General features: G+C 37.4%; 1 protein-coding gene across 1 annotated transcript; it reads right to left on the bottom strand.

Moving 5' to 3' along the window:
• Nucleotides 1-133: 133 nt before the first annotated feature.
• LOC139980573 (ubiquitin-protein ligase E3B-like) lies at nt 134-27691 on the bottom strand. The gene is made up of 27 exons (XM_071992310.1): nt 27522-27691; nt 25887-26007; nt 25140-25213; nt 24443-24499; nt 23718-23822; nt 22816-22915; nt 22025-22193; nt 21287-21392; nt 20224-20344; nt 17927-17991; nt 17377-17489; nt 16593-16742; nt 15223-15383; nt 14827-14998; nt 14341-14459; nt 13602-13713; nt 12859-12961; nt 12025-12144; nt 7774-7851; nt 7214-7312; nt 6203-6310; nt 5893-6030; nt 5326-5450; nt 4755-4937; nt 3920-4031; nt 3293-3385; nt 134-2190 (listed from the first exon to the last, which is right to left on the bottom strand). The coding sequence occupies exons 1-27, from the start codon at nt 27633-27635 to the stop codon at nt 1999-2001; spliced, it is 3210 nt and encodes a 1069-aa protein (XP_071848411.1). The 5' UTR covers nt 27636-27691; the 3' UTR covers nt 134-1998.

Raw genomic sequence — 27691 nt, 5'->3', positions numbered from 1 at the left:
CTAAAATTTGGCATTCAAGATCTTAAAATAGTGTTGGCTTGAAACAGTTTTGCAAGTTATTGTTTGGAAGATGTGTGTGTATAAGCAAAAACCTGTTATTGTCAAATAAAGAGAAACATATTGAAAGTAAAAATGATGTAACTGCTCTTTGCTCATGTAATCTGTATCACATGAAAAATTGTTATTTCAAACATGACAGTATATCAAAGAAAGTTTGTGTTATCTCTTCGAAGCTAAGTCTTTTCCATACAAGTAAAATATTTCATATACATTTGTTTAATACATTTTACACATTCCAACTTTAAAAATGTATTAATGAAAATTAACACAAATTGGCTTCTTACAATTCGATTAAATTACATATATGATATTTAGAATATTGATTGAAGCATAATTTGTAAATTTACAAGAGAGAGAAATTTGCATGGACAAAGTGATTCTTAACTTCTTGCATATGTAGGAAACAGCACATATCCATAGCTTAAGCAGCAGATAAGCATCATAAGTTAACGGTGACATAAAGGGTAAAATGAACGAGGAAAGCCTTATGGAGCCAGTGATATTGCAGGAGATTGGAGGGCTATAATCAGAGGCAATGAGGATTGATTTCAAAATATCAATCCAAGGGGTACTCTTGTAACCTTCTCCCCTCCCTCCCTGGCCCAAAATAGGAAGGAGATGTGGTCTTCTGACCCCAGTGTTAGAAAAGGTAGGCTAAGGGTAATACCTACTAGTTGATCTTCTGATGGAAGGTTGACCTCTCGATGTTGACCAACAAAGTATTACTAGAACAAAAGTCCCCACTAAACTTAACATATAAAAAGCATTCTAGATATGTCTAACCAACACTTGAGTTGCATAGTGACACTACAATATTGGACATGTCAATTGTAAACCCTATCCAAGGTCAAGATAAAATGCAGAACTACATTAATAATTGGGCATAGATAAAGAAAAGCACACAAATATGGGGGGTACCAAATAATAGTAGTATACCCATATACCAATACCCCAGTGCAACTAATTCTAAATCCCCTTCTCATAGATGATTTAGGGGATAGGTGTACGGACCTTTACGAGAGGGCCTAAGGTGAACCAAGGATTTTATAAGGAGTGGATGTGACGCCACAATCTCTGAAGCTGACACCCACCCATGTAGGGGCAACCTTGGGCAACTTCATCCTTCCCACAACAGCAAATTTAAATTCAGTTAATGTCAGTGAAGAGTGATTATAACCTTAAATGACAGTTGGAGAGATTAAATCAACTTGAAACTTGACAGAAGTCTGCAAACAATCATTTTCAGGCTACCTTGTGTAACAAATAATTCACCCCAGGGTAAGAAATGAAGCCTACAGTATACCTCTTTAGCTGAGCTATTGAAATATCAACACATCCTTCGAAGTTGCAAAGTGTCACTAACACACTTGATGAAGGTCTATACTTCTCTGAGCTATTGAAACATCAATACATTCTTCAATGTTGTAAAGTGTCACTAACACACTTGATAAAGGTCTTTACCTCTCTGAACTATTGAAACATCAATACATTCTTCAATGTTGCAAAGTGTCACTAACACACTTGATAAAGGTCTGTACCTTTTGTGCTGAGCTATTGAAATATCAACACATTCATCAAAGTTGCAAAGTGCCACTAACATACTTGATAAAGGTCTGTACTTCTCCAGCTGAGCTGTTGAAACATCAACACATCATTCAGTGTTGCAAAGTGTCACCAACACACTTGATAAAGGGTTGTACCTTTTGAGCTGAGCTGTTGAAACAACAACACATTCTTCAATGTTGCAAAATGTCACTTGTACACTTTATAAAGGTCGATGAAAGTAATTGCAGGATTCTCCTGACTCAAGTCAATTTAGTGCCTTTAATTACTGTACTATTCTCCCTGATGTATACTTCATCAATTCATTACAGTCATTTTGTTTAAGACAATTGGCGAGTGGAGTCACATGATCCCAAGCTTTAACGATGCCATCATCTAAGAGAGTTCAAACCCTGTATTGCTGGCGATAGAATACCTCAACTTTTCCCGAAGAGTACTCTTCTTCTGGTAGTTTGGTAATTTTAGTAGATTAAAGCAAGTTGATGAGGTTGGAAGTCGACCTACTGGATCCTTCTTCTGGATTCTCATGAAGCCTCTTAGCACACTCCCAACTGTATCACCAGTGTCCTTCCAAAAGAAAGTAAAATAAATCAAATGATAATAACGGTCCATTCAGGTATGAAACTATCATTCTTTTAAGCTCATTGACCAAACAAGGCAGCGGCCAAAGTATTCTAAAACTCACGTCCCTGCCTCATTTTAGGGTTGTATGGAGTGACACAAAGTTCGATCCCTGCTCAGGCGCGTAGTCAAGGGGGGGCAAAGGGGGCGACTGCCCCCCACTTGAGCATATTTTTTTGGTTGGTTTGTATGATATCGCTATTAATTTCAAGGTTAGATGCAACTCACAAGGCCTGGGAAGTGCCATTTCCAGCAATCTGGGAGGTATCTTCAGTCAAAATATCCTTGTACACGTAGTGCCAACTCATGGTGGTGCTACACTTAGATAGTTTTCAAAGCCGAATCTACGGCTCTGATTGTTTGCCTACAGGTACAATGTACCTGAGGTATTCTGACTTCTAACAATGTACCTGGGGTATTCTCACGATGTACCTGAGGTATTCTGACTTCTAACGATGTAACTGAGGTAATGTTGACTTATGTTATTATTATTATCTCCCATTTTTCTGTGAGTTTTCAAAATGTTATTGCATGATTCATGTTGAAAGTATACAACAAATCATTATTAACCTAAATGAAATTCACACCATGAATGAGTCCCAATTTCAAGGCTTGGAAGCTCCTCAGGGTGGAATGAACGAGACGTTATTCATCACTGTGGCACCTCTATGACAAAGGTTAATGGTGATGTGTGGTTTATGTCTCTTTGGGGCTATGGGGGAAAGTGTGGGGGGATGAGGGGGTGGTGTGGGGAAAGAGAAATGTGTGGGGGAAGGGGAAAGTGTGGGTGAGGGGGTAAGATGTTCAACACTAGTATGTCTATCTCACAGAACAATTGAATGAGCATGTCTTCTTTCAACTGAAGGTTCATATAAATTCAATACTTTTAACAATCAATACACCAGAATGCACACTACAAATGAAAAAGAGTATATTTGGTCAGGAACATCCAGTCTTTTTTCATCAACAATGTCTACCTAATGCTTTTCATGTCTCTCCCTTTGTATTGATGTCACAAATTCTCATGTTCTAGTTTGTGCTATCGTACCTGATCATCGCTGACCTCCACACAACGGATGGAAAATGGAGGTTCGAGGTGAGCAAACCCTAGCAACGGCGGTTTGGAGCAGCTTGTGACAAACTAGAAGAGAAGAAAGAAAAATGGCTCATCGAATCGACAACAACCAACTAGCACATGATAAAGTCCATCAATAGTTAACAAGACATCGGATTACGTTAATTTGAGATAACCCAGAAGACATATATATATAGTGAATGGTTACTATTAATGTCATATTACTGTTTTACCTCGGATGTTGTTTTGTATAACAAGAAAACAGAAGGAGTTACAGTTCTGTACAATAAATAAACTGCTTATCCCTCCAAAACCCTCAAGAAGATGTTTGATTATCCATCAAGAGTGGCACTCTTTTTCTGACACTAAATACCGATCCTGGTTGATGCCAAACACCGAAACCATGAAACACCTACGTTACTGATGGTGTTTCTTGATAGACTACATGACACCTTTCTCAAGACTCTCCTGTGCTCTATTTTACTAAAACCAAACCCAGCACCTCTGCTGTTCACTACCCTGTCCCCACAACCCCATCCCACCATCCCCTCCCCTCCCCCTCCCACCATCCCCACCTGATATTACAGTAGTCTGTCTTACCTTAAGAAACTGTGCTCTCTCTTTCTCACTGAAATCATGTTCGAGAACATCAAAGAGCCAATTGATGACCCTGTGTGACCCATGAAAGCCTCCGTAGTATTGAACATTCTTCCTGTAAAGTTGAGAATAATTAATAAGCTTAATCATGTCAAATTAGGACTCTTTTAAACCATTTTATCAGGCTTCCAAACATTGTATGCTTGAATGGCATCATGAGGAAAGATGATGATTTACTTCTTATTATTTATTAGGCCTACTTTTTTTTTTTCATGAAGTACCATAGAAAAAGACAAATCTATAAAAATATAACAGGCCAATCAAACAACACTAACAAATTTGTAATGTAGCGTTGGCATACTCCCTTACAATAAATCTGTTAAAGGAATCTTCTTGACTTCCTCGACCTCAAACAGGGCGGACACAAAAATTTAAATTGCGAGCCACAGTGAATTTTTGTACCCATTCCCTGAGTTTGCAACACTTAAGGATGTACCTACTCCTATGATAAATATGGAGAATTACATTATACCGTGAGATCAGAAAGTTCTACATAAGCATGCAATTTCCATTTGTTACATTAAAAAAATCAATATCATATTTACATCCAATATAAAACCTCCCTTCATTATACATATGTCATGCTATTATTTGATCACAAGATTCTGTGGGCCGCATTAATAGGAGTTTTTAAAAGCTTGCGGGTGGCAGAAATTTTTCATGCAGGTCGCATTTCGTCAACTCATGTCCTAGATCAATATCAACCTTTCCTACAAAGTTATGAATCTTAACAAGCTATTTCAAAGGAAGAAAGAAAATGTGACAAATAGACACAAACTTGAGATCTTTGAGGTCCAAATCTGCTGAATCTCCCGAGATGAGTCTTTGCAGCTCTGGCCCAGAGAACCATTGGAGCCAGTCTGGGGATATGATGGACCAGAAGCCCCTCTTAAAGGCCATGGTCTGCTCTCGAATCTGTTTACACATTCTAAAGTGAGCCATCAGGTGAATGTAGTGAATTCTGAGGGGGAACAAACCAGAAATAAACATCTTTCATCTTTAGTCATCTTTTAATATTTTAACTTTCTTTTGCTCTATTTCTAAATATTTTTTTCCTCTGAAGAAGATCCTACTAGGATCGAACGTGAGGCCCTTTTACTTTTACACATATTTTAAATATTCATGAAACAAGACTTATTATCTTAAATTCAGTGAAAAAGTTCATTCAAAAGTATTTTCATAAACATGAACATTACTGTTTTTACATGGTTGTTAGAGACTTCTAACTGGGGATAAATGAACATTTATGATGTTGATACTACCGGAGACCCCTAAGGTAGCATTCACCTCTACAAAATGCCAAAAATTCAAACGAAAAGCTCATGAAATAAAATTAAAATGGAATTTACTTATTATCATTTGTGACTGTCATAACCTTGCCTCCAAGGAGCAGATCGTGTGTGACAATCTTTCCCATGCAATCTTCATCGTACGAAAAGAACAAGTCCAGATCTGCAATGTCGCCATCGTAATGCTAGACGGAAGAAGATGAGATGCTGGTTTTGGTTTGGGAAGGTTTTTCAAGTTATTGTTCATATGGTTATATGCTATAACTGTATAGGTTTATCTTTATAAGCCCTTGCTTATAAGCCCTTGCTTGAATGGAATATATGGACAAAGTCTAAATCAGCATTTTGTAAATTGTTACCTTCATGTAGGTCTTATTACCATCTTGTAAGTCAAACTACTTTCATTGAAGTCACTTTACCTTTAAAATCAATTATTTTCAAGTAAGTCAAATCACCTTCATGTAAGTCAAACTATCTTCAAGTAAGTCAAAGAATCTTCATGTAAGCCAAACTATCTTCATGTAGCTAAACTACTACTTATGGTATTATATATTACTGTACCTTCATGTAAGCCAAACTATATTCATGTAGCTAAACTACTACTTATGGTATTATATATTACTGTACCTTCACGTAAGTCAAGTTGTTATACAGTTCCAGATCCAGTGATGGTAGTTCATCAATTGGGCTGTAGAATGCACTGTGATTTCTGTCTAAAAGTTGATTCAAGAAAAACGATGCAAATGGGACCTCAACCACAATACCCTGTTTCGGGATGAAGAAAGACAAATGTTAAAATTTGCATATGAGTATGAAAAGTTAACGAAGTGAAATTAAAACAAAAGACATTTTGCCAATTATTAATCAGTCATACTACAAACGTGGCAAGAATTATTGAGTGTTAACTACACAATAAGTTTTGTACCACTTTATTTACCTCGTACACTGCTTTGCCAAGCATCTTGCCCACAAATTCAAACAATGCTAGATGATTCTCGTTGATGTACGAAGTAGGACTAGGGTAGAGTTTTTGCTCACTGGTGGTCTGCCAGAAAGAAGATAGACAACTTTATAAAGAATGTTGGTTGAAAAATATGTTGAATACTACGGTGGCTTTATAGGTACATTCACTTTTCAGCACAAGTAAACACTATTGTGAGTTTCAAAAGAATTACAGTATATCATGAAATAAGGGATGAGTCCTAGCAACAAAAACTATGCCCAATGTTAACTGTAGATCTATATGGAAATGAAGTATCTCTTGGCCTCATAACAGGCCCATAGTTTATTTCAATTTTGCCCAAGATTTACGAAGCCAACAGAAGCGCATTTTGAAGTCACGATCCATGTGATAATCGTAGTTGAACACCAGCTTATATCAAGGCCTTCTCCGTTTCAATGAGTGTTCAGAGAAATTACTAGGCTGCCATGTACTTGCCGTATCAATTCCTACACACCCCCAACCCCCAGGCCACTTAACAATCCTCATTTGATTGAAGAGAGTGTACCTTAGCATCTGACCACTTTCTCACAAACTGAGAGAGGCGATAGCATCCCAATTCATCACTGCAGTGCAGCTATGAAGAATGAAGATGTTTCATAACCAGGGAAACAAGAGAAAACCAAACCCACTTGTCAATTCGCAAACCAGACATACCACCACCCTTACACATTGTTTTCATCTCTCAACCATTCTCTTCTATCATAAATTTACCAAACCCACTTGTCAATTTACCAACCATTAATTACCACCACTCCTACACCTCATTGACATCTCCCAACATTATCTTCTATTCGAAAAAAATTCTAAATTTTCAGATAGCAAATGTCTGATGTCAAAGATACAAAACTGTAGACCATAATTGTGATGAATCATGATGGAGTGATGAATGAAAGAATCAAGAGTTGCTGATGAATCAAGGGTGTTAAAATCAAGGCCGTATCTTACCTTGAACAGATTTAACGATGGATTAAACACTGTTGAAATTGTTTCTTCAAGAAATTCTTTGAAAACACCATCTTGATCTATTCCAGCCTCACTAAGACCCTATCAACAGGAAACAATGTACAAGTCATTATTGAATAATGTGAAGAATATTAAACATTTAAAAAATTGATATTTCAGTATCACATTATCAATATTTCACGACTGCAGGGAGTCAACAGTTTGAATGATACATGACGATACAAAAATCTTGAAGTTTGTCTTCAGACTTCAACTTTCTTTGCTAACTTGAATTTGTATCCACTAGTAATGAACATTCTTCAGGGAAACATGTAAAAAAGATTAAGTTTCCAGTATGGACTGATATATCTGCACCATACACAGATAATTAAGCAATATGTAACAATAACATGATCAGTACTGAACATATAATCATTAGTGATAATAGTACACGTTGATATTTAGAGGGATAGAGAAATTATAGTTGAGTGGGGTTCTACTGTAGAGTAATACTATGGAATGCCAAATGGGTAAAATATGAAATGATTTATGATATTTCTAACCTGCTCGTTAATGAATTTAACTCTGATAATTCCCTTCATGCTCTGTGATGACAGGAAAGCCAACTGTTGATAGCCATCCTGGAAATACAACAAGAAAACAGTCACAGTAAAAGGCATTGAAGACTCGCCCCAAACCGGGTGCGGCCATCTGAAAAAGTTAACTTTCTGTTGCTTGCAAGTGAAGTTTTGTTCGTGTCCCTACAAAATGCAGACAGTTATGAAACGTGATACCTTGTTATCTTTAGCTGGACCTGAGATGTTCATCGCTGTATCATTTATACACTGTGTTGTGGGTATTGATCGCAATTGTATGTAGGCTGTACACTAGTGTCTAATTACCGACGGTAGCAAGCTGTGTGTGTATTTTCTGGGATAGATGGTGGTGTCTAACACTTCTGTTACACCTCATTCTTAATTAGGTCAGATTACCGGCATTAGACGTTTCTTTTTGCACGAGTCTTCACACCCTTTAATGCAGAAGGTGAGAGAAGTTTCTTCAATTGTCTGGGACAGACAACTCATTATCGCTCAATGTGATAACGACTCCAAGAAAGTGTACACATCATATACACTGGAACAATATACAATGGTATCTGCAGCAGAAAACGATTAATGAATTCATAAAACTGACTTAGGGTCCTCAAGTTATCTGCACAATGTAAAGTTTGACCACATGATGAATGACCCAACCAACCAATCAGCAAACCCGAGACAATGCTTGCAGGAGGATCTAATATACATACATACATACATACATACATATGTTCAAGGCCAGTTAGGTGTTACTTACAATGCAGTTCCTTTCATGAAATCTTTGCAATAGCACTGACACTTCTTTCGGTCTCCTTTTAAACCAATCAGTAACATGTTACCCAGCTAGAAGTTACTGTTAATTTATACCACTGATATATTCCAAATATCCTTGTTTGTCTGTCTCCTTAGGAACCAATCAGTAACATGTTACCCAGCTAGAAGTTACTGTTAATTTATACCACTGATATATTCCTAATATCCTTGTTTGTCTGTCTCCTTAGAAACCAATCAGTAACATGTTACCCAGCTAGAAGTTACTGTTAATTTATACCACTGATATATTCCAAATATCCTTGTTTGTCTGTCTCCTTAGGAACCAATCAGTAACATGTTACCCAGCTAGAAGTTACTGTTAATTTATACCACTGATATATTCCTAATATCCTTGTTTGTGTGTCTCCTTAGGAACCAATCAGTAACATGTTACCCAGCTAGAAGTTACTGTTAATTTATACCACTGATATATTCCTAATATCCTTGTTTGTCTGTCTCCTTAGAAACCAATCAGTAACATGTTACCCAGCTAGAAGTTACTGTTAATTTATACCACTGATATATTCCAAATATCCTTGTTTGTCTGTCTCCTTAGGAACCAATCAGTAACATGTTACCCAGCTAGAAGTTACTGTTAATTTATACCACTGATATATTCCAAATATCCTTGTTTGTCTGTCTCCTTAGGAACCAATCAGTAACATGTTACCCAGCTAGAAGTTACTGTTAATTTATACCACTGATATATTCCAAATATCCTTGTTTGTCTGTCTCCTTAGAAACCAATCAGTAACATGTTACCCAGCTAGAAGGTACTGTTAATTTATACCACTGATATATTCCTAATATCCTTGTTTGTCTGTCTCCTTAGGAACCAATCAGTAACATGTTACCCAGCTAGAAGTTACTGTTAATTTATACCACTGATATATTCCAAATATCCTTGTTTGTCTGTCTCCTTAGGAACCAATCAGTAACATGTTACCCAGCTAGAAGTTACTGTTAATTTATACCACTGATATATTCCAAATATCCTTGTTTGTCTGTCTCCTTAGGAACCAATCAGTAACATGTTACCCAGCTAGAAGTTACTGTTAATTTATACCACTGATATATTCCAAATATCCTTGTTTGTCTGTCTCCTTAGAAACCAATCAGTAACATGTTACCCAGCTAGAAGTTACTGTTAATTTATACCACTGATATATTCCAAATATCCTTGTTTGTCTGTCTCCTTAGGAACCAATCAGTAACATGTTACCCAGCTAGAAGTTACTGTTAATTTATACCACTGATATATTCCAAATATCCTTGTTTGTCTGTCTCCTTAGAAACCAATCAGTAACATGTTACCCAGCTAGAAGTTACTGTTAATTTATACCACTGATATATTCCAAATATCCTTGTTTGTCTGTCTCCTTAGAAACCAATCAGTAACATGTTACCCAGCTAGAAGTTACTGTTAATTTATACCACTGATATATTCCAAATATCCTTGTTTGTCTGTCTCCTTAGGAACCAATCAGTAACATGTTACCCAGCTAGAAGTTACTGTTAATTTATACCACTGATATATTCCAAATATCCTTGTTTGTCTGTCTCCTTAGAAACCAATCAGTAACATGTTACCCAGGTAGAAGGTACTGTTAATTTATACCACTGATATATTCCTAATATCCTTGTTTGTGTGTCTCCTTAGGAACCAATCAGTAACATGTTACCCAGCTAGAAGTTACTGTTAATTTATACCACTGATATATTCCTAATATCCTTGTTTGTCTGTCTCCTTAGAAACCAATCAGTAACATGTTACCCAGCTAGAAGTTACTGTTAATTTATACCACTGATATATTCCAAATATCCTTGTTTGTCTGTCTCCTTAGGAACCAATCAGTAACATGTTACCCAGCTAGAAGGTACTGTTAATTTATACCACTGATATATTCCAAATATCCTTGTTTGTCTGTCTCCTTAGGAACCAATCAGTAACATGTTACCCAGCTAGAAGTTACTGTTAATTTATACCACTGATATATTCCAAATATCCTTGTTTGTCTGTCTCCTTAGGAACCAATCAGTAACATGTTACCCAGCTAGAAGTTACTGTTAATTTATACCACTGATATATTCCAAATATCCTTGTTTGTCTGTCTCCTTAGGAACCAATCAGTAACATGTTACCCAGCTAGAAGTTACTGTTAATTTATACCACTGATATATTCCAAATATCCTTGTTTGTCTGTCTCCTTAGGAACCAATCAGTAACATGTTACCCAGGTAGAAGGTACTGTTAATTTATACCACTGATATATTCCAAATATCCTTGTTTGTCTGTCTCCTTAGAAACCAATCAGTAACATGTTACCCAGCTAGAAGTTACTGTTAATTTATACCACTGATATATTCCAAATATCCTTGTTTGTCTGTCTCCTTAGAAACCAATCAGTAACATGTTACCCAGCTAGAAGTTACTGTTAATTTATACCACTGATATATTCCAAATATCCTTGTTTGTCTGTCTCCTTAGGAACCAATCAGTAACATGTTACCCAGCTAGAAGTTACTGTTAATTTATACCACTGATATATTCCAAATATCCTTGTTTGTCTGTCTCCTTAGAAACCAATCAGTAACATGTTACCCAGCTAGAAGGTACTGTTAATTTATACCACTGATATATTCCTAATATCCTTGTTTGTCTGTCTCCTTAGGAACCAATCAGTAACATGTTACCCAGCTAGAAGTTACTGTTAATTTATACCACTGATATATTCCAAATATCCTTGTTTGTCTGTCTCCTTAGGAACCAATCAGTAACATGTTACCCAGCTAGAAGTTACTGTTAATTTATACCACTGATATATTCCAAATATCCTTGTTTGTCTGTCTCCTTAGGAACCAATCAGTAACATGTTACCCAGCTAGAAGTTACTGTTAATTTATACCACTGATATATTCCAAATATCCTTGTTTGTCTGTCTCCTTAGGAACCAATCAGTAACATGTTACCCAGCTAGAAGTTACTGTTAATTTATACCACTGATATATTCCAAATATCCTTGTTTGTCTGTCTCCTTAGAAACCAATCAGTAACATGTTACCCAGCTAGAAGTTACTGTTAATTTATACCACTGATATATTCCAAATATCCTTGTTTGTCTGTCTCCTTAGAAACCAATCAGTAACATGTTACCCAGCTAGAAGTTACTGTTAATTTATACCACTGATATATTCCAAATATCCTTGTTTGTCTGTCTCCTTAGGAACCAATCAGTAACATGTTACCCAGCTAGAAGTTACTGTTAATTTATACCACTGATATATTCCAAATATCCTTGTTTGTCTGTCTCCTTAGAAACCAATCAGTAACATGTTACCCAGGTAGAAGGTACTGTTAATTTATACCACTGATATATTCCTAATATCCTTGTTTGTCTGTCTCACCTCCACTAGTCTTGATCTGTGGATGGTGACCACTGTCGACTGCGGTTGCATTCTGTCAGTTGAAATGTAACCGAAGGCCCTCTTCTCTGCAGTCACTCGCTTTCTGAAGTACTGTACTCTCTGTTTAATGAGAGAACAAAGACAAAAGCAATTAATGATAAACTAGTTTTTACTGTCAGGGTAAAAAGAGGAGAACCTTTCATCTTCCAGCATGGGTCACATCAACAACGATCATCCACCTTACACCCTTCACGTGTGTTTCCACCTGCAGAACTTTCATGTCTGCGAGAAAACTTGTTTTATCATATACACTTTAACTTCATCATTTCTTGCATTTCATACATCTCTATGAGGTATCAGAAGTGTCTACATCTATGTAACCGCATCTCTGTGAGGTATCAAAGGTTTTTTCACCAAGCATGTAATATCTTCACATGTTTCTGTTTACTTACATCTCTGTGAGGTATCACACATTCTAGTATTCAGCCTGTAATATCTTCACTTTCTGTTTTACTTACATCTCTGTGAGGTATCACATGTGGTATCATCTGTCTTATTATCATTCCTCTCTGTTTTACTACATCTCTGTGAGGTATCACATGTTTCTGTTTACTTACATCTCTGTGAGGTATTACATGTTTCTGTTTACTTACATCTCTGTGAGGTATCACATGTTTCTGTTTACTTACATCTCTGTGAGGTATCACATGTTTCTGTTTACTTACATCTCTGTGAGGTATCACATGTTTCTGTTTACTTACATCTCTGTGAGGTGTTACATGTTTCTGTTTACTTACATCTCTGTGAGGTATCACATGTTTCTGTTTTACTTACATCTCTGTGAGGTATCACATGTGGAATCATCTGTCTTATTAACATTCCTTGGGGATTATTATCCACTTCTAGGTAGGTCTTACATGGTGGGGATTTCACCTCTCTGTCGGTTAAAATATTGAAAGGTAAAGAAAGTGAGGCATACAGTATTACCATAGGGCTTGTAACATTTCACAATGGGATCTGAAAACATTTAAAGTTATACAACACTTTCCTCCTTTGAGGTGCTTCGATCTGGCTGGCAAACATGTGAACAGTTCAAGAAAATTGTCAATGAACAATCCCAAAATGTAGAAAAATTCATGGACCGTGTCCTAGTGAATATCAGCAATGACTACAGCCTCGAAATGGTCGGACTGGGGTCAATTAATGTCAGTTTTATTTGCCCAAGATGGCACTTTTAGACTTTTATTGATTGTCTAGACAGCATCGATAAGTCAGTGAAATATTTACAAGTCGTTCGCTTTTTAACGTCCCCATTTTGCCATTGCGACCACCTTGGACTACTTTGCCCTCACTTTGGACCAGTTTGCCCTTATGGACTCCCCATAATTCTCAAGGGCAACCTAGATAATCAGAGGGACCCTGAGGTTGAGAGGGATAGTGTTCACAGATGTTCATGCTTCAGACAGGTTAACTGGATCAGTGGATATAGGCCTACTTGACCAGTAAAGTCAGACACATATTTCACCACTGGATTGAAAAAAGAGTTGATAATGTTGTTGATATTTTTCTGGTCATACCTTATCAACCAATGGTTTGGAGGTGCAAACGCCCTCCTGCAGTCCCTGTCGTAGAGAATCATCAGTAATGTATAGGTGGAATTAAAGACCAATGTGTTAACTGACTTGGAATCTAGAACAACAAACAAACAACATAAAACTATAAATACTAAGTAATGTCAATTATGTAATAAAAGAGCAAAGATATAAAACTCAAAGTTAATATCCTTCTTTTTTTGTTGAAAATTTCATGTTTTTTTTTCACCTCCAACTTTGGACAAACAAATTGATTGAGGAATTCTGTCTTGCAACAGTTAGAATATTGGAGTCGTACTAATTTCTCAAAGACAAAACTAATCGAGCATTTAAACACGAGCATGATTGCACCAGATTTGTCGTTTAGGTAGCAGGATGACTTGGTACAAGGTTCCATGCTGGTTTGTACACGTCGTATTAGATATTTCACGATTGTTACAGCACAAAGCAAAATAATCTGTGACACTTGAAACATCGGTGGGCAAATATTTTGTGTCCTGTGAGACTTTCAAAGCTCTATTTGTGCAGCAATTGAACATTACAGCAAGAAAATCATGAAATATGTACACTTTGGTAAGTGCATATAGCCCTCCTCCCTCCCTCCCTTCCCCCTCCCTTCCCCTCTCCTCCATCCCCCTCTTCCCATCCTCTGGCTACCCTGACTTATAGTTGACCAACAGGAAGTAACTAAACAGTGTCAGAACAGAAACTAGAAACATCTTACCCGTCTCGTTATTGACTATCATCCTGAAAACAAATGAATTTAGAAATCCTGTCACCGAAACGAGGTCCTCCAGGTGGAATGGTATTTGTTGACTGTAAAACTCTGTATCGTCAAGAATCCTGTGAAAGCAGAGAAAAAAAACATAAAAGCAGGGAAACCTTTTAAGCATTAGATCCATTGGGGTAAATTTATACAACATAGCTCTGAAATACTGGCAACATTACAGGGAACTTAATACATAATTAATAAATAGAATCATTATTTATTTAAAAAATTGCACCAGGAAAAACCAAACAAAGTTTGCAGTACTTCCCTGCATGCATCACCTCAAAACCAAATGTGCTTCTTTGTGCCATATAGAAAATATACCCTGACCGACATAAAATCATTTTTCGGGAAAGGTAAAGAACTGAATGAGAACCGTCTCCGCACTATAAGAGAGTCTTTTGTTTAATCAAATCATTACTTCACAGAGAAGCTACTTACACTATGAGATAACTGGCAACATCGCAGAATAAGACCAAAACTGATAGAATGGGTGGATGTGTTTCCAGATCACGAGGGAGACATTCTTGAAACACATGGAGACCACCCTGAGGTCCAAGTTCCGTCATAAACCTCCAGAGTCTGGGAAGAAGTAGCTCTTTATAACTTAAACCTACAAACAAATGGAGAATTAGAAGATGACCCTGTTCTGTTACAAGTTAGGCATTTGACTTTACAAGGGTTTGAGTTGATGTTGTAAGGGGTGGGAGTGGGGGGTGAGGTTTTAATGAAAACTCCAGAACCGGGTGATTTCCTTCATTGTAGGGTGTGCTGCTAAGTACGTGCCGCACACCTTACAGACTAAGTCTGACAAACCTGCTCCATTTATAATCTCACCTGTAAGAATGTCCCTGGTGAGTTCCTTCATTGTAGAGAGTGCTGCTAAGTACATGCCGCAGACCTCACAGACTAGTTTTACTTCCGGTGAGTTTAAGCTCTTGCCAGTCTTAATTCCACTAAGCTTTGAGGTGGATAATTTCAATTTCTGGAAAAAGCTTCTTCCTGTTTATAAAATTCAAAAAGAAAAATGATTCTTTGGTGGATGTGATTCCATGTTTGAGCATTAACATTTACACCATGAGGGCACAGTCAAACGTTCAAGCCAAATAGACCATCGATAGTCATTTTACACCTCTCAGTTAATCTTTTAGTACTCATTTTGTAAATCATCTTTCAGCTATGATTAAATTCTGTGATATGAATATGCATAATATGAATATGCATAAAATGATTGTATAGCCACTCCCCTTCCAAAGCTTTACACTCTTCCCTCCTCTTCCCTCCTCTTCCCTCCTCTTCCCTCCTCTTCCCTCCTCTTCCCTCCTCTTCCCTCCTCATCCTCCAAGCTGTCATACAAGATAATCATCCTGAGGTACAGTATTTCTCACACCAAGTGGTCCCTTCTTCACCTGTAATATGATCTATCATATTTTTTTTATTTTTTTATTATTGTCATCTTTAATGAGGGTAGTCCTGCTCAGTGCAGAAGCACTGCTTTCCAGAGGAGCACTCAATACAAAAACACATAAAAAATATAATGCAGTAGAAAAACAGTAAACATCCAAAAGCACAAAAAAGACGGCAAAAAGATAGACACACAAAACTCAGACATCTAAACAAAATATTTAAGTTTTCATATTGCATTTAAAAATATTAATATTTGGCAAGCATTTCAAATTTGAGGGAAGACTGTTCCACAACCTGCCTCCAGATAATTTAAAGGACCTTTTGCCATTCCCAGATCTAACAGGAGCAAGTAAAACATTATTAGAGCAGCTAGATCTAGTTCTGTACGAATGGTTGTCTCTCAGTAGAATAGTATTATCAGTACGATAATCTAGAGCCAGGTCGTGAGCACATCTATACATTAGAATATTCCTGAAATATAATGCACGTTGACGGACATTTAGCCACTCAAATTCATCAAAAATATCTGTAAAATGCACATCCTGAAGCCCACACCACAGGACTAATCTAGCTGCTCGATTTTGAAGAACCTGAACCCAGTCAACCAAATTGTTCATAAGGGTAACTCAAGAGCAGAAAAACATTCTAAGCTACAATTCGTTGAGATTGTTTGGAATTAATATTAAAATATTAATCTATGATTAATATATAACAATAAAATATAACCATTTTTACATTCAAGTGAGTGTAATTAATATTATGATGATATTACTATTATTATTATCATTAAAACCTGTTACTTGCCTTTTGTCTCCATTTTTTGGTTGGATGTGGTCACTGATTCATCAGTGGGGGCGCCCTTCAACGATAGTAACACCACGGTTTGTAAAACAGAAGGACCCCATAACATCTTTAGCTGGACTGCGACAAATGGCATGGCTTCATTTAACCTTTCAACAAATGAAAGGAAACCAAAGTAAAACAGTGTACATCATAAGGAATTGAACAATATTTCTCAATGCTGGACCAAACCAAATCAAGTTTGTTGTGCTTGCGTCTTTCAGCGATCACATATGTCATGAATTGAAACTTTTCATAGTTTGACAGAACTTCATATTTTAAACATTGCTCATGTTCTTTCTGTTGAAATAACTTTCTTTTCTACAGAAAAATAAATAAATAAAACCATGAAAATACCTGTATATTTTGACATAAGGACCTCATTTTGCATTCCATTACAAACCCAAACTAACCGTCCCTAACTCTACAATCATTGCTCTCATCTCTCTTGCCTTCAGTCTGGGGTACTACAAACCCCTTAATTATGGTTTAAGAGCACAACCATGGTCATGGATGCCTCTGATTTGAACCCCCCCCCCACTGTCCCCTCCCTTCCACTACCTCCAATGAACCCTACCATTCATGCTGGTTTTATATAAACCTCTTATGACTAGGTTGAGAGTACCATCCCAGTCCTAAAAGCTACTATTTTGAACCACTCCCACTTTTATCCCCTACGCCACCCCCACCCCACAACTTTCCAATGGAGCCTACCATTCATGCTATATATATATATATACAAACCTCTTGTTCATGGGTTGAGAGTACCAGCCCAGTACTGGATGCCACTGGGTTGCACTTTGTTTCTTTTTACCAGTAAATGAGCCACAATGATGTAATAGGTCGCGCACTGCTCTCTATGTTTAGGATGAAAAAAAGAGCCAACTATATTCCATAAGAATTCTTGTAAGAAGACAAATACACACATTGATGAAACATCTACAAGAAAATAAACACCAACAAATGGCAGAATATCATCACTATTGCAGTAATGCCGTTTGTCATCAAACTAATACTGTTGTGTGTCCAGTGGAAGCAGTACACTGCTTATTCTTCCAAAAAATTAATCACGATACATATGTCAATTTTAAACCAGTTCAAATTGGCTCCAATACTGACAATATAAGTTTGTACTTTTGAAGGTGTGGGTCAGCTTATTGGTCGATGGTACGTGGTATTAAACAAGGAACTAAGGGACAATTCCAAAATACTTTTCAAATTAAGAGCAGGGTAGCAAGTAGGAGCAGGATAGGGACTTCTTAAAGACGACCACAGACTAGAAATATCAGCTTACGGAAAATGCAGCAGTTTGTCCACCAAGAGCTTCAATGTCCAAATGAGCTAGATTGATCAAGTTAGCTGGAAAAGAGCAGAGATAAAGTAACATCAGTAATACTGGCATGGATAATATACCACCAATAGGTAGCTTATACTGGCATGGATAATATACCACCAATAGGTAGCTTATACTGGCATGGATAATATACCACCCATAGGTAGCTTATACTGGCATGGATAATATACCACCAATAGGTAGCTTATACTGGCATGGTCAATATACCACCCATAGGTAGCTTATACTGGCATGGATAATATACCACCCATAGGTAGCCTTTACTGGCATGGATAACAAACAACCCATAGGTAGCTTATACTGGCATGGATAATATACCACCAATAGGTAGCCTTTACTGGCATGGATAATATACCACCAATAGGTAGCTTATACTGGCATGGTCAATATACCACCCATAGGTAGCTTATACTGGCATGGATAATATACCACCCATAGGTAGCCTTTACTGGCATGGATAACAAACAACCCATAGGTAGCTTATACTGGCATGGATAACAAACCACCCATAGGTAGCCTTTACTGGCATGGATAACAAACAACCCATAGGTAGCTTATACTGGCATGGATAATATACCACCAATAGGTAGCTTATACTGGCATGGTCAATATACCACCCATAGGTAGCTTATACTGGCATGGATAATATACCACCCATAGGTAGCTTATACTGGCATGGATAATATACCACCCATAGGTAGCTTATACTGGCATGGATAATATACCACCCATAGGTAGCTTATACTGGCATGGATAATATACCACCCATAGGTAGCTTATACTGGCATGGATAATATACCACCCATAGGTAGCTTATACTGGCATGGATAATATACCACCCATAGGTAGCTTATACTGGCATGGATAATATACCACCCATAGGTAGCCTTTACTGGCATGGATAACAAACCACCCATAGGTAGCTTATACTGGCATGGATTATATACCACTACATGCTACATTAGCACTGTGCGGTGTTAAAAATCAGCAAGCACCTGCTCCAGTTAGATTCATGCGGTAACTTGTCAGTATTACTCTTGTTCTGCAGGGCACCATTCAATCCAGCAATGTTTGATTATTGCACATCATAGCAAATTCGTAAGTTATTAATCTTTTACGATTGCCAATTATCTGTCATTTCTCCAAATATTTTTACAATTACTTCATTACTGGCCTGGTTCATTTATCGAATGTCTGATCGAGTGTGACAATTGCGGTGTAGTTTAATGTCAGTGTGCAAAATATGTGCCAGCTATCGCGCTTGGCTAGAGCCTTGTCTAGAACATTGAACATCCTACAGAAAACGCTTGCATACTAATCATCACAACGCTAAAAAGGTGTTACATCTATTCATCCTTTGTATATTTGCTTTTATTAGTGCTAGTAGCCTCATAGATTAATTTGAAAGTTTTTGATTTACTATGAAGGAATTTAAGAAACGTTTTAGATTGAAAGCTGTTCACCGTTTTTGTTTGGTAGATGTTTAAACATGATTTAGACACCACACGTTAAGACACGAAAGAACAAATAAAGACAGCCCACCATGGAGAAAAAATTTGTTTTGGCTATTTCTACGAAACTGACAGTGATGACGTCATAACTGTAATCGAGTAATCGCGAGAAGGGCTATGCGATTAATCGACTACAAAGGAAGTGTCGACTATTAGATGTTTTAACATGATTTAGACACCACACGTTAAGACACGAAAGAACAAATAAAGACAGCCCACCATGGAGAAAAAATTTGTTTTGACTATTTCTACGAAACTGACAGTGATGACGTCATAACTGTAATCGAGTAATCGCGAGAAGGGCTATGCGATTAATCGACTACAAAGGAAGTGTCGACTATCAGCACTACTATACATTAAGCTACTTTGGTTTCTGTCACCAAAATCATAACATAATGATCATAACATCGGTTATTTTACAGGGCTAAGCAGCCATGACATGTAAACATGTGGGAGTGGCCAAACGGCATATTACTTACACTTCATGTCAGGTGGCTATCCAATTGAATGATTTAGCTTTATCTTGGATTTTTTTTATTACACTAAGTTGGAAAACCATTTTTGACATATGCCACTATAGACTTATTCTGACTGAATCTGTCCATAATTTAGATCAGGTACATTGGTATCAAAACTTCTGCTTGTTTCCTCATACTTCACCTCCCCACTACATCCCCTCCCCTCACCCACCCCCCCCCCCCACCCACAAAAGCACATGCAACTTACCTGCTACACATAATGAATAGTTCCCATCCAAAGAGGTGAAAAGGTTCCTTGCATTGTCTTTGTTATCAAAGTAGGTTAGGATATGAGAAAATAACTTGTGTTTTTTCAAAACAGCTAAGCTCTGAAATAGAAACAAACCAAGATGATTTTGCTACATGATGAGGCATTGGACAGACTTCCAGTAGGCTTGGATAAAATATTTATTATCACCTGGTGTGTATTGCTTTCATACAATGAAATCTACATTTCAATTTGTCCTGCTCCATCCCAGTGTGAGCCATTCAGCTTGTACAGCACTCTCAACTACAGGACTCAACAAGGGGTTGATGCATCTTCAGTATTTTATAACTTCCTTTAATACACAACCATCCCTGATTTCCAAGCACAAACCATCTTAACAGCTCCATTTCGGTCTCAAGCGAAACAGGTCCCAGAATGGTCTCAAGATTACAGGACTTAACAATGGGTTGCTGCATCTTCAGTGTTAACAAATTTCATTTCTCTCTCTGACTTAAAAATACAAATCATCTTTTGTAGCTAAGATTGAATCTGGAGGTCAGAGGTCAGACAAAAACAAACTTAACAATAAAAAAGATTTGATTCAATGTGGAATGTTATTGGCTTTACATGCTGTCTGAGGCCATCCTATCCTAGAACCCGAGTTTCATTGTACTTATGTAAAAACTAAAACTATCTGTCACTATTCATACCAATAGGAATGCAACAAATAAGCTGAAGGGGTGGGGGTTGGGGTGGGGGATGTGGGGTGTGGGGTGGGAGGAGGAAGGTTTCTCTCTGAATGTTATTGCTATGACAGGGTTGCTTTTTTAACAAATTACAACTTTTGAAATTTGAAGTTTCTTTGGATTTTGTTGTGAAAGCTAGGCTGTATTGTTGTCCAGAAGCAAAGCAGAGTGATAATTTATACCAGCTGATGTCAATTGTTTCTCAATCGTCTTTTGTGGGTAAGTTTGGTTCTGTGTACAAGATATGTTAGTTATGTGTGACCATTAGGTGACCCCACTGATCATTCACACAGACCTGTATATTTACAGAATCTTACCTCAGGGGATAGTCTGTTGAGATGAATGATCAAGCCAGGCACAGAGAAGATATAAAGGATGAAGACATGAGTAAGATGAGGCGAGAGGTTGCTACCGATAAAAGGTCTGAAGTAGAGACAAGAATATCCATCATTACAGGCATATTTAATGTGGGGGTATTTCTATTATGATGTGACAAACTGTACTCATTTAATGTTATTTTATTTTTATTTATTTTTATTTATGCAACGACATGTGTTAGCCCCTTTCGGTTTGGTATATTACATAAGTGGTTCCTTGCTCTGAGTCCTACTTTCGGGGGTAGTTTCTGTACCTCTCTGGGCTGTGCAATGGATGGTTTGTTTACTGTTGCGCTGAGGGCAGTAATGAAGTAGTAACGAACATGTGCTGTTCACCAATTAGGAAGCTCCCCAGAACCAAGAACATTTCAAGTAATATACACCATCTGGGCACCGCTTTCATAACAAGTGTCAGTATTTTCGGTGGGTTTAACATCTAAAGCCTACACAGGAACAGAAGGTGCAAGGTTTCGACCATAACATTATCAAGTAGTCAGTTCGCCCAAACTGCCTTTTTCAGTTTCTGTGTTCTTTTGTGTTTGCTCTTCTTTCAACAACCTTGAATAGAGCTGATGTTGACTTTAACTTGTTCTAAAAGACTCAAAAGCTATCAGATTTTCCATAGAGAGCATTGTAAAAAACCGCAGATGAAGCAAACTTTCAATTAAAAATACTAACCTCCAGGCTACTGTGAATATTGCACTTAATACTGGTTTGGAGAAACTTGGCTTTGACCTTGCGAGGCCTTTCTCTAGCAGGTCCTTCAATACAGGATAGAGGCCCTTGGACACTAAATGACCCATGATGTTTGCACATAGTTGATTCAGGCTTGGTAGAAGCCCTTCAGCTGGAATCATATGAAAGTGAGGGAAGAAAGTCTAGAAGAGTACAAACTGTTTCATCAAAAACCATGATTAATTTTTTTTCTAGATAAAAGAGCTAACATTTGGTTACTATAAAGTTTACTAACTACGTTTTTGGTGAGACAAAAATCCTTAATTTCACATCACTGTGAACTTCACCAGTACACAAAAATTGATCATCTTTCAAGACCGAGAAATTCGTTCTTACTTTTCATATCCACGGAACATTGTTAAGACTTTATACAAGAAAGCATATCTTGAAGGACAAAACACAGCACGACATCAAAAATTCATCGATAAAATCCTTACAACACCCTCCATATCCTCAATCACGTCCCTATAATACCTTGTCCTGCTTGTTTAAGCCTGTCTATGCTCATAGATGGAGTCTCTGGTGGTCCCAAACATGCCTTCATCAACCTCGAGATCACACTCTTAAATCAATTATAACTACAGTCAGTATTCCTGAGACCTAACAAGCTCTCAAACAATTTCCATGGCAGGCCAAATTTTGACTTCAGGATACCTGAATGGTGAATGGTTTACTATTACTTACAGAGGAGAGAGCACAGTGTTAAAACTTAGGAATATCAACCTCTTACCTACCTCCAGGAACTTTTACAATCTTCCATGTAGTTGTACTAGTAAATTTCACTAGCATGTGAAGGTACAGTGATAACAACTTGGCATCTGAAGGATTTTCAGGCTATAAATTGAAAAAATACATTTATGGTCGTTATGTAACAGCAGTGCTAAATACGCAAAGTAGCCATTATGTAACAGCAGTGCTAAATACACATGTAAACAAGTTTCATAGATCTACAGAGACATCTGTTTGGTTACATCCTTTAACAATGTAACACACAGTTAAGCATAGTGTGGCCCCCAGGCCACATGCAGCTAGCAGGTAAATTTTCTGCAGCCTGCCAGCAAGCTTTCAGAACCCTTAGTATAGGGCCGACAAAGACTGTAGCCTGTAGCAAGGGAAGACATGACATATGCATTATGTATTGCAGGAGCAGTATGCATATAGCTACAACTAGTGATAGGATATTTCAACATCATAGATGGACAAGACATAGAACTCTCTGCGCTCTCATTTCCATATAATGACATACGTCTATTTTTGTGGTGTAAAAGTAAGGGCCTGACGTTTCGATCCTAGCAGGATCTTCTTCAGAGGCTGAATGACAAGTTACAGTAACAGAAGGGACAAATACACACACACAATACAGACAGGTGTTTTTTTGTTGTTGCGGGAATAGGTGCATTCATAGGGTTGAGAAACACTGGTTGAAGAAAAGCAAGATGTCATACACATGACCAGTGACAATGTTGTAGTCAAATCATTCTTTCATTAATGTAACATGGACCCAAATGTGACAGCCAATTTTTCACACAATGTAATTTTCTTCACCTCCCACATCTAATTGGGTCTTAGTTGTCATCACTGTTGACTATCATGTTTAGTGCAGCCTATAAGAACAAACATTAAACACTACTTTTACCTTTAATTTCTTCATCTGTTGACAGGCTAGCCATAGGAGTTCCTTAATCTGTTGAATCCAACCCATCAAATGGTCTTTAGACAGAGCCACTGAAACATACCATTCCTATGAAACAAAGGAAAAGTTCATGTTACTATCTATCACACAGTAGTACTGAAGTAGGTATAAAGATGAGATCTCACACAGTAGTACTGAAGTAGTTATAAAGTTGAGATCTTACACACAGAGAAAGTTACTTTGGGTAGAGTTCATTCGATAAAATATCAATGTATCACTTTTTAAAACAAATGACATCGTTCAAAAGATCGATCCTGCAAACTAGTACTCCAGTGATAAGAACACACATTCAAAATAATCCTGCGCAGCAAAGGATGAATCAATATCAAAGAAGAAAGAGATCATTTCTGTCAACCTGCAGTGTCTATTGTATGTGAACCTGTGTTGCACAATAGATGATGTCATACACAGCCTGGCTGCAGATGGCTGCAGCCCCCTTAGCAACCATCTTTTGATATGGTACCTAATACTTATAGTACAGCATTCATCCCAGGAAGCATGAATTCAGAGTAATGTAGCTTGTACACTGATGTGTGTCAGATGATGTAGCTTGGAAAGAGCTTGCAAATCTGGTCACAGAGCTTGTAACAATAGAACAATAGAATTTGATCGATGGAATTTGCATTATTAAAAATTTAGATGAACTTAGAATTGGAACAGAACCGTACCTTTGGATCGGTGCTATCCATACTGGTAAGGATGTAACGGCACATCTGTTCCACTTTCTGAAGGGCAGAAAAAAATACACTTAAAATTGAGATGGTGAATTTCCTTTTTGGTGATAAAAACATCTCACAACGGTGTAAAATTTTAACGAATAAATTGGATATACTCAATTTCGGTTCTGGACTTGCATCCCCAATTAACGAATCCAACTAAATTAAAATCTGTTCTTTTTTTTATTCGTTTCACCTTGTTCTTTAGGAGACAAAAAAATTCGAGAGTAAAATCAAGCTTAAAATAATTCCTGGCTCGCCCTGCATAAATTAACTAAATAGCATACGTTTTAAAGGTGAGAACTGGATTTTCAGAAATTTAACGCTTCTTTTTTTGGTCAGACTATGACATTCAAAACCTAAATGTCTGCCTACGGTCAACCGATATTAAAGGGGTATTCCAGAAGCAGACAATTTAGGGAAATACACCAATGATACAACAAATACAACAATCATCATTCTTTTATGCTTCTGCTGCATATCATGATCAAGTTCATCATTTCTTTAAATAGATTAATTTTGCTGCCTGATTTAACTTGCTAGGACTGTACTATGAGATATTTGGAAATTTAAGGAAGGCAGCTATTTTGTCATCAAAACATGTTCGGCATCAATCTTCTGCCTGAGAACAATCATCTTTAATGCAAACCTTTTCTTCATCTTTGATATTTTGTCTTCTGTGGATGAACAGGAACTTCTGAGAAGCTGCATAAAACACCAATGCTGGAAGTGGGGGAAAAAATTCCAAATATTTATGTTTATGGTAAATATGTTATCTGTGAATGTCACTTCTGGCATTTGGAAGTTTGACTGAATTACCAACGTTGATTGCCAAGAAAACAAGGGGCCAAACTGCCGGGGAAAAGGCACCTCATGGCAATTATGTGATTGCTTGCTAGTAGTTATCAGAAATGGTTGTTCTGTGTTTATAAAAGAAAGATAAAATAAGGCTCTAATATTTTTCCTTGTCATTTCAATACTCTGACCACATGTTCAATAGTATATATTACCGTTGTGAGGTTACAATCTTGATACAAATAACAATCAGACATTTCTGTAGTAGGTGATAATCTATTCGATATATAAAGCCATGGAAGAATGAATGAAAATAGACATGTTTTGTCAAAAGAATTAAAAACTGATCGTTATGATGTAAATTAAAAAATTTACATTGTACATAATATGAGTATAGTACAGTACTTGGAATCAATAACACTAGGCCTCCAGACTTTTTATTAATGAACAGATGGCCGGTTTGGAAAATCAGGGATTCTGATAATCAGCATATACTGTACATGTCCAATTACAGAAATCTTCAAAACTAAGAAACTAACTTTTCCTCAAAAACTGTGCAACATTAAACATTTCTACTTTCACTTCTTTTTCTTTTACTCACAAGGTCTCAATGACTCTTTGGGAAATGTTTGCTCTGCACCACAATCGGAAAGAAGTTTGTCCAAACTTTGTAGCATCAAATGTTGGAATCGTCTTCGACTCAGAAAGCCTCTCACAAGCGCCTGTTGGTTGAGAAAAAAATAAGAAAACTTTTGCTAACGGTGACTTACCCTCTGGACCTCGAAGTGGTCCAAAGGAGGGCTACTAGGATGATTAGTTCCTTAAAGGGTGTTCCTTATTATAGGCAGTTACAACTGTTGAATCTCACCAAACTGGAGCTTAGGAGGTTATGTGGTAACTTGATTTAGGGTTTCAAGATTGTGTATAGTTTTGACAATTAATCCTTCACTGACTTTTTCATGTTTGCTAATAGTAGTTTTTACCAGAGGCCATTGTCTTAAACTCCAAAAATTCACAAAGTATTTTTAGGATTAATATTCGGCATTACTTTTTTCTAATAGGCTTGTGAATGAGTAGAACGGTTTGCCTGAGAAAGGTGTACTTGCAAGTAGTGTCAATGGGTTTAAGAATGCTTTGGACAAGCACTATCAGCATTGTAATAGGGTCTTAGTGTTTGTGTCTTCAGTTTTTTTCTCTCCTAAAGGGATGTCCTTGATGGGAGATGAGTGTCCCTCCTGACCTTTTTTTCTACTAAACTAAACTTAACTAACCCTTATCATTTACAATAGTTATAGGTCACTTTAGAAATGTGTGACTATACTTGTTAAAAGTAGAATTTTGGAGGATATCAACTGTAGAAGCAACTGATGGTCACACACAAAACAATTCATATAAGTTTCAATGCCCTTAGTAAACCACCAGACTGTATGTTAACTTTGGCAATGAACTGTTCTAACAATTTGTTTAACATATATAATCATAACCCTAGGCACCTACCAAGTCCCATCATACCATTGGTCTAAATAATTACACTAGCCTAGGCCTAACTGTCAGATAAAGTTTGTATGTATATAGATGGGAATGGATTGACTTTCATGCCAACCAATGTTATTGAGTCACAACATTGCAACTTACATAGTTAAACACAATCACAACAGTCAGTTCCAAAGTAACAACCCCACTTGCCGGAATGTACTCACGCCAGGCGGTGTGGGGGGTGGTGGCCACCAGGATGTAACCCCCGGGGGTTACATCCCCGGCAGTTCTGAATGCTCCCAGCACGACCAGTTCTTAAACATTTTCGCCCGGCACATTTTTTTATGACTATTTTTATCAGATTTTACCATCACCGAAATATAGGAGAATATTTGGCACTGAAGTTAGTGCCAGAATAGGAGAAAGATAGCATTAGCACAATTTGCCATCTACAGTAGCCTCTATAGGCCTAAGCATACAGTACTTCATTTGCAAACAAATTCCAAAGGGAAGGGACCACCTCTAATACCCCTCCCCATGACGTGGATCACACTACCGCACAAATCTGTACGGCACTCAAACATTCCTGGGCAAATCCCTGATTTGTATTTGTAAGTGAGTATGGCCTGCGGTTTATAAGATTAACAATTAAAGTATAGCCTATCGTGAGACAGTGACAGTGTAGCATACAGTACTCGGCAGGCCTACTTCAGTGAAGGTTTGGAATACACTATTTGTATCACGTCATGGTGTAGATCACCTGTATCTTTACTGCTGCTTCTTCTTTCTTTTTCGTCAAGGCTCTCTCTTCTCTTGCGGCTTTTGCTTTATCTAGCAGTTGTCCTTTCTTGGACAAATCGCCCTGCTGAAACATCGTAACATTACACTTCGCGTATTTAGTCCTGCGGTAGAGAACGGCATACAATATGA

Source organism: Apostichopus japonicus, chromosome 15 (genome assembly GCF_037975245.1).
Source record: "Apostichopus japonicus isolate 1M-3 chromosome 15, ASM3797524v1, whole genome shotgun sequence".
In the NCBI taxonomy this organism is placed as follows: domain Eukaryota; kingdom Metazoa; phylum Echinodermata; class Holothuroidea; order Aspidochirotida; family Stichopodidae; genus Apostichopus; species Apostichopus japonicus.
This window is presented reverse-complemented; position numbering and strand designations above follow the sequence as displayed.

Bases quoted from the DNA above. Each gene is read 5' to 3' on its own strand.
- LOC139980573 (XM_071992310.1), bottom strand. From the start codon at position 27,635: ATGTTTCAGCAGGGCGATTTGTCCAAGAAAGGACAACTGCTAGATAAA. The intron at 24,500-25,139 runs GTTTGCATTAAA...TCTGCCCTTCAG, and splicing joins ATATCAAAGATGAAGAAAAG to AAAGTGGAACAGATGTGCCG. The intron at 23,823-24,442 runs GTACGGTTCTGT...TTTGTTTCATAG, and splicing joins TGGATAGCACCGATCCAAAG to GAATGGTATGTTTCAGTGGC.